Source organism: Mus musculus, chromosome 12 (genome assembly GCF_000001635.26).
Source record: "Mus musculus strain C57BL/6J chromosome 12, GRCm38.p6 C57BL/6J".
NCBI classification, from domain to species: Eukaryota; Metazoa; Chordata; class Mammalia; order Rodentia; family Muridae; genus Mus; species Mus musculus.
Genome location: NC_000078.6, coordinates 100606514 through 100619517, shown reverse-complemented (window position 1 = coordinate 100619517; position 13004 = coordinate 100606514). Strand labels below are relative to the sequence as shown.

The 13004-nt window shown below is 40.8% G+C and overlaps 1 protein-coding gene across 5 annotated transcripts in view; it reads left to right on the top strand.

Annotated features, from left to right (window-relative positions):
- The window catches only part of Rps6ka5 (ribosomal protein S6 kinase, polypeptide 5), a 176890-nt gene that overhangs the window by 105811 nt on the left and 58075 nt on the right, over positions 1-13004 (top strand). For all 5 annotated transcript variants that reach the window (NM_001330702.1, NM_153587.3, XM_006516275.4 and 2 more), the window contains one exon: positions 3414-3521. In NM_001330702.1, the coding sequence (NP_001317631.1) occupies positions 3414-3521 (108 nt within the window). The remainder of the gene's footprint in view (positions 1-3413; positions 3522-13004) is intronic.

Sequence of the window (13004 nt, the reverse complement as noted above, 5' to 3'; positions counted from 1 at the left end):
CTTTGTCTTTGGCGTTTCCTTTTGAATAGTCTGTTAGCAGAGCTGTGGATGGAGCTAAACAAGTTGATGTTTCCACACGTTGCCTTGGGCTTATGAATGTTACTGTTCTCTCAGTCTCATAGTTCCTTTCTACGCATTTTACTTTCTGCTGGGCTTGGTGTGGTATGCCTACAGTCCCAGCACGCTGGAGCTGAGGTGGGGTCATGAGTTGAAGCTAAGCTGAGTCACAACATGAGACCCCAACTCAATAATTGAACAGAAAATAAATAAATTCTTGTCTGAAAAAACATAACCAAAAGAAACAAAATAATGAGCTTTTTTTCTTATTCTTTGTCTTTATGAAAAAAATCCCAGTACTTCATTAGGGGGAAAAAAAGGTCTTTGGTTTTTAAAATGAAGCCCATGCTGTACAGTATATTTCCTTGATTGTGACTTGCTCCATGGCACAGTCCATCTGTCTGTACTCAGAAGGCACTCCCTGGCTTTGCTGCTGAGTTAGAGTGATTCCCTCCCTCTGTGCTAACTTACCCTGCACCTGCTCTACCCTGCTCCCCACCATTGCCTCTGTGTGCCATGCACTCAGATACGGAAACTGTTGCCTGGCCATTGTATCTATGATCTTCTCAGAACTCTGTACAAATTAGTTTAAACTCCATGATACTCAACCTTTGGTCCATGAAATTTTGACTTAACTTACTTAAGTTAGAGAAGCAAATGGTTTCTGTGTTGCTTCAGTGTGGATGGTTTTCTTCAGAAATAGAAAATGGTAAAGTAATTTATATCAAAGGTGTACAAGTTCATAAAGGAACAATAGGATTTGAGTCACTAAATTTCAACAATCCAGATATATTCTGAAGCCACTCTTTGTCATGCCTGCCATGTCGCCCTTAGTTAAGAGGAACAGATTAAAGTTCAAATATATAACATAGAAATCTTGGGTGCAGGGAGTTTTGATCAAAATTGAGTCAAAGATGGAAATAGTAGATGGGAGAGACTGAGAAAAGATTCTGAAAGGTACTTGAAAAAAAAAGGGCAGGAGTCCAGCAATGGCTGATCTAACCCAGAATAGAAACAAGACCAGACAGGTAGAGGGAGACAAAATGATAATCTTTAGAAAATTCCAGCACCTGGGAGCTTCAGGGATCAGGGTTGTGAGTTTGAGATCATCCGGTTTTATGGAGTGAGACCCTGTCTCAAATCAAGACCGATTAACACTATGTGAGAGACAGGAAGAGAAGAGAGCTGGGGGGAAAGGAGAGCAGGGGTCATAAATGGCCATTCTCTGCTGCTTTTCACTAAGAATTTTCACTATGGTGACAAACTTAACGGCTGTGCTTATTTTTGGGTGGCATGATTTAGTTTAAACATTTTTATATCAGAAATATTACTATTCGAGTAAACCACAAAGAACTTTGTAGCTGATAATTAGGTATAATATTTTATAATATAAAAATGACAATAAAACTCACCATAAGTACTAAATCAAAAGCAAGACACAAAGACAAACGGGTAAGCTGGAAAATAGTCTATAAATTATATACTTCAATTGATTAATTTTATTTACTAAAGGAAGATTCCATTCCACTCATTATTATTAAATAGTAATAAAAACATGGATGTCGATAACGTAATGGAACTGGGAATAAATGTGATAGCTACACAACGAATGCAGTATAGTAAACAAGTTCTAGGCTGTCTTACCCCAAAAAGATTAGCCAGCAGTGCTAATCTTAATAAAGCTGCTAGTACTGAGTCTTATAGGAAGAAAGAAAGAATACACTTATTTGGAATTGATGAAGTCAGCTGGACTGCATAGTTTGTTTCTAAAAGTCTTTCCAAAGAGGTTGAGAGGTGAATGGCTGCTGGTTAGATGTGTGCAGTGCTTCGAGTGTCTGTTCAGTGCATAGTCGTGTTGTCCTTCCCGCCTTTCCCATAAACCACTTTAGCTCTCATAGGAAAACTGCCTACTGATATTTGTTCTTGTTTTTGCTTGAGGGGGGTTGTTTTGGGGTTTTGATAAGGGAGGTATAATTTTGATTTCAGTTTTGAGAAAATATTAGAAATCTGTGTTTTCCTGTATTTAACACTGAGGAAAGCAGTATTTCAAAGTATCAAAACATTTCATCCATGCAGATATTAATGACACATAAAGTAGTATTGAAGTGGATCCGTTAGTCACAGCTTAGATTTACATTTTACAATTGAAACATTTTACTATGCTGCTTACATGAGAAACAAAACAGAGGCTTACAGTCTTGAACTGTATAACATTTTCACTCAGTGATGGGCCAGACATTTGACTGTGACCTCATAGGATTGTAATGGAACTTAAAATTTCCTGTCAATTAGTGGTTTTGTAGCTGTCCAATTGCTATATTTGACCCCATCCCTGTTACATGAGGCTGGTGTAAATAAACCCGCTCTGGTCCCATTCATATAATAATGCAGCACATGTCGTTAAGTACAGCAGAGTAGCGCCTGATAATGGCCAGTAGCCAGCCATGCTTCTGACTTATGTATTTAGTATACATTTAGCCATCACCTTAGAGGGTTTACTGTAAGACAGTCTGCTGCGTACACTGGCAGCAGCTTTATACATCTCATGTTTACTCTGTGATCCTTTCTGCTTGATTTGTCCACTTGTTTTACTCTCTGTGGCCTCAGGAGGGATGGGATTTTTTTCCCCTACACTATCAAGGTTTGTGTAAGTACACTCCATGATGCTTTCACAATCAAAATCACCTAACAGCATATTTTCCAGAACATTCCCTTGTCATAAAGCAGTGCGTGACTGACTGTATAAATGTTATTTAATGATTTGTTTTGCTGATTTAGAACTAAACATAAAAATTAACCTGTGCTCTTTAGCCTTTATATTTAAGAACTTATTACTCAAAAAACCTTTATTAAATGCCTGTTCGATAATTGCATTATACAGGATACCAGATAAGTGTATAAAATCTGAAAAAGCAGACAGTGCAAATATAATATGATAAGTAGTACATCCCTAAGAAATATGTACAGGTAAGTATACAGTTTGAAAACACAGAAATGATCAGCATAGGGTAGGCTCTTTAGGAAGCTTTGCTAAAGCCATTGCAGAGCTGTGGATGAGAATGTCCAAGAATGCCTGTGAAGATGATTTGGAATGAGTGTGAAATAAGGAGAAGAGAGGCAGGAAAGGCAATAGGCAGCAAAGAGACCCCGAAGAAGCGGTCCCAGGGATAGCGCCTCGTCCCGAGAGAACTAAAATACATTTGGAGAGCCTGGGGAAGCCAGCCCCTGAGCCAGGGTGGGGCATTTGCTCGCAGAGTTGCCAAGAGCCACAGGAGCCTCCTTAAGGTAGACAGATGCTGTCTTAATTCGTCTGGAACGTATCTTAAAATGCATCTTGTTTTGTTTTGTTTCTACAGTTGGGGATTATATACCGTGACATTAAGCTTGAAAATATTCTCCTGGATTCTAACGGCCATGTGGTGCTGACAGATTTCGGTCTGAGTAAGGAGTTTGTGGCCGATGAAGTAAGTATTCTATTTTAATTTAAAGTTAGTAATAGCAGAATATAAACAAGGATGAGAGATTCATTGCCAGTAAACAGTGAATATGACAGTAGTGCTGTAGGGCTTGCAGGTTTTTGTGCAGGCTTATTCAAATATGAGACTGCTTGAGTGGCAACTTAATGTCACAAATGAAAAACATCATACCTGTCATACTGGCATGTGTCACAGTCAAAACACAGGAACACAACACAGTTTATTCAAGGTCCCTCGGAGACAAAAGTCTCTGTCACTTGTGGTACATCTTTTGCATGAATGCCAGTTTCCCTAGTGCAGGCCTCTGACCCACAGAAGACAGTAAGGTGAGACATATGCAGCCTCATGCACAAGAACAGGTTCTTGAGGATGCTCCTGCCATTTTTTGCCAAAGCCTGTGTATATTGCTCAGTTTATTTTTATTTTAATGTTGACATATTCTCTGTGGTGTGGTGTAAAGATCCATTGGGAGTCTCAGACAGGGCTGCAGATCCTCATGGAGTACAATGATAAGAAAAAGAGGAAGCATTCATGTTTATTTCTCGAGCAGAAGTCAGGCTGCTGCAGAAGCTACACAGCGGTGCTGATGTGAATGGCTCATTGAAGAATATTGTGTGGGAATGACCACTGAATCAAACTTGAGGAAACAGAAGGAGGAACTGTTAACACTTAAAGCAATGAATAGAAATTAGTGAAAAATAGGGAACTGTTCCAGCAGGGTCCTTATGAATAGAGGTACCAGCTACCAAGCCTGAGTTTGATTCCCAGGACTTACATAGTGGAAGGAGGGAGTCAACTCCCTCACATTGTCCTATCACACACACACACACACACACACACACACACAATTTAAAAAATAACGAAAGGATAGCTTTATTAGTATCACAGTGAACTCAAGACACTTCATGATGTGATGATTGTAAAGCTAGCAGTATTGTATTGTGGTGAACTAAGTCTGAAAGTAACTATAAATATTCAATGGCTTGTTGTAGAAATTTAGGAAAAGACACAGTTTTAAATTTTAAAAGATTCATAACCACACAGCCCCTTAACAGCCTAAATAGGGGCCATCAAAGAAAACTCTTTAAAACTGATAGGATGCTGAGGTGTCGTTCTCCACAATAGATGACTTCCAGCAGGGGTACAGGAGGGGATGGACTCATCTCTGTTTAAAGGACAGACCACTGAGAGTTTGAGTATACTCACTCCTGTGAGCATGTACATAACACACCTTTCCCTAATTCAGCCACAGGGCTCCCTGACATCACTCCAGTGGTTGGGTGTAAGTATCTGCTTCTGTCTAAGTCGGCTGCTTGTTGGGCCTCTAGGAGGACAGCCATGCTAAACTCCTTTCCATAAGCACACCATAGCATCAGTAATAGTGTCAGGCCTTGGAGCGTCCCTTGAGATGGATCCCAATTTGGGCCTGTCACTGGACTGCCTTTCCCTCAGGCTCCTCTCCATTTTTGTCTCTGCAGTTCTTTTAGACAGGAATAATTCTGGGTCAGAGTTTTTGACTGTGGTATGGCAACCCCATCCCTCCATTGGATGCTGGTGGACTTTTTTTTTTTTTGGGAATGGGTCATGGGGGAACAGGGAGGACCAGGAAGTAAATGTGATAGGGATGTGCGATGTAGAATCTTCAAAGCATCAATAAAAACATTATGTTAGAAAAGATTTATGGTTATAGCCAGGCCTGGTGGCTTAGACCTATAATCCCATCTCCTCGGGAGGCTGAGGCAGGAGGATGTCAGGTTCAAGGCAACCAAGTGACCTTAAGAGCAGCCCAGGCAACTTAATGTTGGGCTTAGTTTCAAAGTAAAAAGCCTTGAAGACGCAGCTCTGTGGTAGAGTGGTGATTAGTGTATGCAAGGACCTATAGTTGATCCTAGTATGATGGACAAATGGATGTTAGGTAGACAAAAGCAGACAGATTAGCATTACACCATAGCTCCTTCTCACAAGGCAGCAGGGAAATCCTTCACACACTTGCTGGGGCCATCACTGAAAGGAAGCTGATGCTCCAGCAAGTCTGTAAGACTGGTAATTGTTGGCATTGTTGCCCAGAAAGTCACAGATAATTATACAACTCCCAAAGGAATTAAAATGGCCACAAATAGAGTAAATCTGGGGTGTGGCATGTTGCACAGATTGTAAGCTTAGGGTAGACTATGTCCTTGTGCTGTTTTTGGAGATGAATTTCTTACAAGTCCATTATTGCACTAGCAAGAAAGCTGGGTCGCTAGAGACCTCTCTTTTTTTATTGGGTTCACTTTTTTTTGTACCAGCACCCAGTGGGTATTTAGGGTATCCCCTTATCTTCTCACCAAAACTTCCGGGACAGACGGGGAGGGGGGCGGGGGGGGGGGTCTAGTGACCTTGACACCTTCTGGCAGCCAGCCCAGGGTTCTGGACAAGCCACTGCGCTGCATGATGGTTTTCTGCATTAAGGGGATGCCATATATTTAGTATAAAATACAGAGTTGTATTTAAGAGTGATTGTTCAGTGGTTGTGTATAAACTTAGACCCAGTAGTGAAGCTGATATCAAACAATCACAAGTTGTCCACGTGGGCAGCTGAAGTAGTGGTAACTGTAGCTTTCTGATAGGTTAGTGTGTATCAACTTTGCTTCCTGCACAAAATCATTTATAATATCTCATAGAATTATATTCAAGCTCTATTTGTTTTTATCTTTTATGTGTGTGCACACACATACACACTGTATATAAAACCTAAATAAATCCCCCAATTAGAATTGTGTCTTATTCAAGATATCATTTTTTCTTATCACATATACATTTTTTAAATTTATTTTTAAGAAATTTTACTGCTTTTTTTTTACACTCCAGTCTTTGTCCCCCTCCCAGTCTGCCATCCCACAATTCCTCATCCCATTCCTCCTCCCCTGTCTCCAAGAGGATGCCACTCCCCCAACCAGGCCTCCCCACTCCCTGGGGCCTCAAGTCTCTCAAGGATTAGGGGTGTCTTCTCCCAGTGTGGCCAAACCAGGGAGTCCTCTGCTGTATAGGTGTTGGGGGTTGGATGGTAGCTCAGACCAGCTAGGGTATGTTGGTCTCAGTATCTGAGAGATATCAGGGGTTAATTGAGACTGCTGGTCTTTCTATGACGTAGCCTTCCTCCTCAGCTTCTTCCAGCCTTTCCCTAATTCAGCCACAGGGCTCCCTGACATCACTCCAGTGGTTGGGTGTAAGTATCTGCTTCTGTCTAAGTCGGCTGCTTGTTGGGCCTCTAGGAGGACAGCCATGCTAAACTCCTTTCCATAAGCACACCATAGCATCAGTAATAGTGTCAGGCCTTGGAGCGTCCCTTGAGATGGATCCCAATTTGGGCCTGTCACTGGACTGCCTTTCCCTCAGGCTCCTCTCCATTTTTGTCTCTGCAGTTCTTTTAGACAGGAATAATTCTGGGTCAGAGTTTTTGACTGTGGTATGGCAACCCCATCCCTCCATTTGATGCCCTGTCTTTCCACTGGAGGTAGATTCTACAAGTTCCCTCTTCCCACTGTTGGGTCCTTCCCTTTGAGTCCTGAGAGTCTCTCACCTCCCAGGTCTCTGGTACTTTTTGAGGATCCCCGCCTCTCATCCCACCCCACCCCTAAGGTTCCTTATTTCCATTCATTCTGCTGTCCCTCAGGCTTCTCTCCTGCTCCCCTTCCAGACCATGTTTCCCTCTTCCCCTCCCGCTCCAGTCTCCCAGCCAGATCCCTCCCTCCCTCTGCCTCACACAGTTGTCTTCTCTTCACTCCCAAGTTGGATTGAGGCATCCCTTCTTGGGCCCTTCTGCTTGATAAGCTTTTTGAATCCTGTGGATTGTATCCTAGGTATTCTGTACTTTTTTTTGTTGTTGTTGTTAATATCCACTTATTAGTGAGTATATACCATGCATGTCCTTTTGGGTCTGAGTTACCTCACTCAGGATGATATTGTCTAGTTCTGTTCATTTGCCTGCTGTCCTTGTTCATAATAGCTGAATAGTATTCCATTGTGTAAATAAACCACATTTTCTGTATCCATTCTTCTGTTGTGGGACATTTGGATTGTTTCCAGCTTCTCTGGCTATCACAGATAAGGCCGCTGTGAACATAGTGGAGCATGTGCCCCTGTGGTATGGTGGGGCATCTTTTGGGAATATGCCCAAGAGTGAAATAGTACTGGGTCAAATAGATCTATTTCCAATTTTCTGAGAAACCTCCAGATTGATTTCCAGAGTGGTTGTAGCAGTTTGCAATCCCACCAGCAATGGAGGAGAGTGCTCTTCCTTCTCCACATTTTCACCTGGATGAAATGGATGATTTTCTAGACAGATAACACGAACCAAAGTTAAATCAAGAGCAGGTAAACTATCTAACAGACCCATATCCCCTAAGGAAATATAAAAAGTCATAAAAAGTCTCCCAACCAAAAAAAGCCCAGGGCCAGATGGCGTTAGTGCAGAATTCTACCATACTTTCAAAGAAGAGCTAATACCAGCACTCCTCAAACTATTCCATAAAATAGAAACAGAAGGAACACTACTTATTTCATTCTATGAAGCCACAATTACTCTGATACCTAAACCACACAAAGACCCAACAAAGGAAGAGAATTTCAGACCAGTTTTGCTTATGAATATTGATGCAAAAATACTCAAAATTCTAGCAAACCAAATTGAAGAACACATCAAAACCATCATTCACCATGACCAAGTAGACTTTATTCCAGGGATGGAAGGTTGGTTCAATACTACAAAAATCCATTAATGCAATCTACTACATAAATAAACTCAAAGAAAAAAAATCATACGATCATCTCATTAGATGCTGAAAAAGCATTTGATAAAATACAACAGCCCTTCAAGATATCATTTATATGTGATAATATGCTAGAATCCAAGTTTAAAAATTGTAATCTAAAGCACTTCTGGTCTTAAGCATTGTAGGTACGAAATAATTAATTGGTCTTCAGGTCTGACTGCTTTTTGGAATTTTCCAAAACTAGTCCCGAGTGTCTTGTTTAGGATTTTTGTTGCTGTGATAAAACATTATGCCCACACAATCCTTGGAGAAGAATGGGTTTATTTTATCTTACAACTCTCAGGTCATACTTTTTCCCTGAGGGAAGTCAGGACAGGAATTTGGAAGCAGCAGTTGAAGCAGAAGCCAAAAAGAAGTGCTGCCTACTGCCATGCTCCCCGGGCTTTTTCCGTCGGCCTTCCTTAGACAACTCAAGACCACCTGGCCAGAGTGTGCGGAACGTCCCAGCCCATGGACTAGGCCCTCCCACATTAATACTGAATCAAGAGACTAGCATACGAACTTCCTACAGGCAATTTGGTGGAAGCATTTTCTCAACTGAGGCTCCTCCTCCCAGATAACTCTAGTTTAAGACTAAAAGTCCTAAATTTTTATCATAGGTATATTAACTTTGTTTACTCATCCACTATGTATTTACAGATTGCTTCTAAGCTAGATAGTAAAATGAGAAAAAATTAGGGAAGCTCTTACTTTCATGACACTGTGGTTGTAGCTATAAATTTTCTTAGATATAGAATCATAGTTATAAAATAGATTTAGATGGATTTTGAGAAATTTACTTCTATTTGATTTTTGTGTGTGTGTGTGCATGTATATGAGTATTTTTCCTGCATGTGTGTCTGTGCCCCACATGTTTGCAGTGCTGTGGAGGCCAGATGAGGGTATTGGATTCCTGGAACTGGAGTTTTAGATAGATTTGAGTGGCCTCGTGGGTGTTAGGAACTGAACCTGGGTCCTCTGAGAGAGCAACAAGTGGTCTTAACTGCCAGGCTGTCTCTCCAGCTCTACTGCCAAGTCTCTTTTTTTATTTTAAAACATTTTGTTCCTTTATAAAAGTTTTAGTGGCAACTTTATTAAAATGAAGAGGATTACATGTTTATTGTTTCCTCTTTAAACTCTATTAAAGTAAAAAAGAGAAGTGTGTATATACTCTTAAAGGGAAGGGCAGATAGCGGGAACTACATTTTGGTGGATGAGACGGCCGATTGAGCTGAATCCTAGAGCAGTAAAGGAAGCGGTTCAGCAGCAGACTGCTTTGCTCCTCTGCCTCCCCAGAGCTGCTCTGGGCTATAGCGACCAGTTGTTTCTCAAGCAGAAGTGTAGATTATTAAGGAGCTGGGAGTGTTGTTTGGGTGTCCTGTAAGAAAGAAAGAAAAGAGTCCCTGTATCCCCAGGTCCTAGGCCACCCCTGTTGATTAGGTACCTATGAGGGAAGATGGACTGTATCCAAGGCACAGTTGAGAGTGAGTGTGCCATATGGAAATTACTGGGGAAAACAAACTGTGACACCCTGTACCGTCCGGGGCCCATGGCCTGTTCCAGCACCTCACTGTGAGCACAGGAGTGTCTTAGACAGGGATATCGAGGGTTCCCACTGGGAAACCAAGAGCAAAAAACTTAACAGATCGGGGCTGGAGAGATAGTTCAGTATTACGAGCACTTTATGTTCTTGCAGAGGACCTGAATACAGTTCCCAGTGCTTACATGGCAGCTCACAGCCTTTTGTCACTCCAGTTCCAGGGAATCCGATGTGATTTTATGACCTCAGACACACTTCAGATACATATGTTCAGGAAGAACACTCAGACATATAAATAAAAAGGACGCCCTGTTTTAGAAAGTTGACAGATGCTGTCATTTGGGGATTTTGAGCGTGAAACTTTGCAGCCACACCTCTGCAGAGGAGTCTGCAACCCGATAAGCCTAGGCTGCACAGAAGCATGTCTGTGGTGGTGTCTCGATCCTGTGACTAGTTTTATGATATATATTTCAGGGCAGTGGATTCTTTTGAAGTGGCATGTTTAAAGTATCTCACCACACTGCTAAAGTGTCTTTGGCATGTAGTGTGTGGGCTATCCCCTGACAGAGAGACCTGATAATTACTCTCCTCTCTCCCCATAGATGCACACATCCATTTGCTCATTTAGTCTATGTGTTTGTTGAGGACCCTTCTACGTGCTAGGTAATTAGGCTAAATACAAAGCTGGAAAGAATCACTTGGTGAGTATTTCTAGGCATGGGTGGCTGGTTACTTAGTAGCAGGAGAAAACAGACTGGGTTCCTACAGAATGGTGAAATGTTGGGACTCGGAACAAAAGAAAGCTAAAAAACAATAAGCAAAGCTGACCAGAATTAGGTAGATCTTGGATGGAATAGTCACACATCAGCAAACGTCCTATGTGACTGCAGCAATTGCTTCTCCTCTTATGATAGAAGGGTCCTTGTTTTCTGCTGGTCAGGCCAAGTGCTCTCCCCTAAGAGAATGCCGGCATTTGTTGTTTAGATGCAAAAATGTTAAGAGTTCAGGCTAAACCAGAGAAGTAAGTCATTGATAGGTTCACTACCTCACTGACTGCAACCAACTATATTTTGACAGAAAATTACACTCTTGGGTTCTCACAGCTTACTGCCAACCCATTCTTTCTCTTGGCCATAAAGATCATACTGTCAGGCTAGACCTCAGTGTATATTCTCAAGGACCAGATAGGAATTTTCTTTTCTGGAGTCTTCTAAAACTTGATCTAATGGCCTTTTGTTTCCCACCCCACCCAGCAGCTGTTTAAGTGTCCTGACCCAGCCCCTTCCCTTTTAACAGATACTCCTTGAGACTGTTCTGTTTGGGTTAGCATTTCTTTTTCGGTTCCTTTTTGGTTCATGTGTCAGCCTAAGTCACTTATACTTAAGTCTTTGTAGGAGCAAATGGATTCTTTCCCCCATCCCTTCAGCCTGACTCTATCTGTATGTGCTTCATCTCATCTTCCACTCCTCCATTCACACTCTGGTCTCACTCGTCCTTCAAGCATGCCTAGTAGCTTCTGTTTTAAAAAATTTAAAAATAAGGAGATGATGGACAAATGAACTGACTTAAAAAGACAAAACAAACAAAAACCCCTGGGTGTCTTATCTTCCCTCTAGCTCTTTTGCTCCTGTTGTCTGTCCATGTCTGTATGTCTAGCTCTTTTATTCTTGTTGTCTGTCCATTCCTGTAGACTGCCTCCACTTACACATCAGCATTCCTAAGTCTACTCCTCAGCAGTTAACTGATGCTGTCTAGCCAGTATCACTTAGTGCTTTTCCTTCCTTACCTGGCTTATTTGTCCAATAGCCTTAAGCAATAAATGACTTTTGACCTTGGAGCTTCAGTTCACCAGCCTCTGGCTTACTGTTGCTTTGCAGTTTCTTCTCCTACTACCTTAGGCTTCTCCATGACTTCCTTTCAGGTCTTGTTAGCTGTCCTCTCTCCTTGTATGCCGTCCATATGTACTGCTGACTCTGACCTCTCTTCTGGGCTCGAGCCCTAAAGATGTCTGTAGTCTTGTGTTCCTTTAACTTCTAGGCACCTTGAACTCTACATTACTAGAATTGAACAGACCATTTCTTACCCAGATCTGCTTGTTTCAAAATCTGTAAATTCTGACCTCACATGATCTGGGAAATGTACTTATGTTTACCTTTTAGCAACTTACTTTTTATGTATGTTTAATACTGTTTTAATAGCAAAATTATTTATTTTATTTTCAAATGATACCAAGTACCTCCTATATGCTAAGTATTATAAGGGACCCTAGAAACAGGATGGTGACCCTAACAAATCATACATCTTAGATTTCTTATGTATATGCTTGATTATTTCTAGATAGATTTGCTAATTCTGAATTCTATACAGAACAAATTTTATTTTAGTAATTTTAAACATCTTTTTGTGATAATAACTACTTTGTATAGTTTGATAACTTTTATTGGTATTTTCCTTTTTTAGTTTTTTTTTTTAATTTATATTTTCTTTTTCTCAAAATTTGGTTAACCCCTTAAGGTTCTGGAAATAAAAGACAACATAAGTCTCTATAGACTAGGGTATGTCATTCGTAAGTGTTGTTTTGATCATTAAAAATGTTGGCTGGGTGATGGAGAGATGGCTCAGCAGTTAAGAGCATTTTCTCCTCTTCTAGAGGACCTTGGTTTCATTGGCAACACCAACATGGTAGCTCACAACTGTCCATAACTCTAGTCCCAGGGGATTTGGTGCCCTCTTCTGGCCTCCATGGGCACCAAAGAATACACATAGACAAACAAGCAGGCAAAGCACCCATAAATATGAAATACAACCAACAAATCCTTTTTAAAAAGAAATGTTTGTTGAGCTAAGCAGGCAATCTGCTATGTATTGTATTTTTAATTCTAATATGGAATAAGACAGTTGAAATAATAATATGAAAATAATATCCTTGACAAAATTATCTTTTTTATTCATACACAGTGAAATAATGTTGAGAATATATGTTCATGTATTGTTCACTATATAAATATGGCTTAAACATACTTTTGACATTTTGGCAGCCAATGTTTAAAATTTTTCTTAACAAACAAGAATCCTCAGGTAGACAAAAGTTTAAGTTTTAGTTAAGAAAAATAAATCCCCAACACTTAAAAGTGAGAT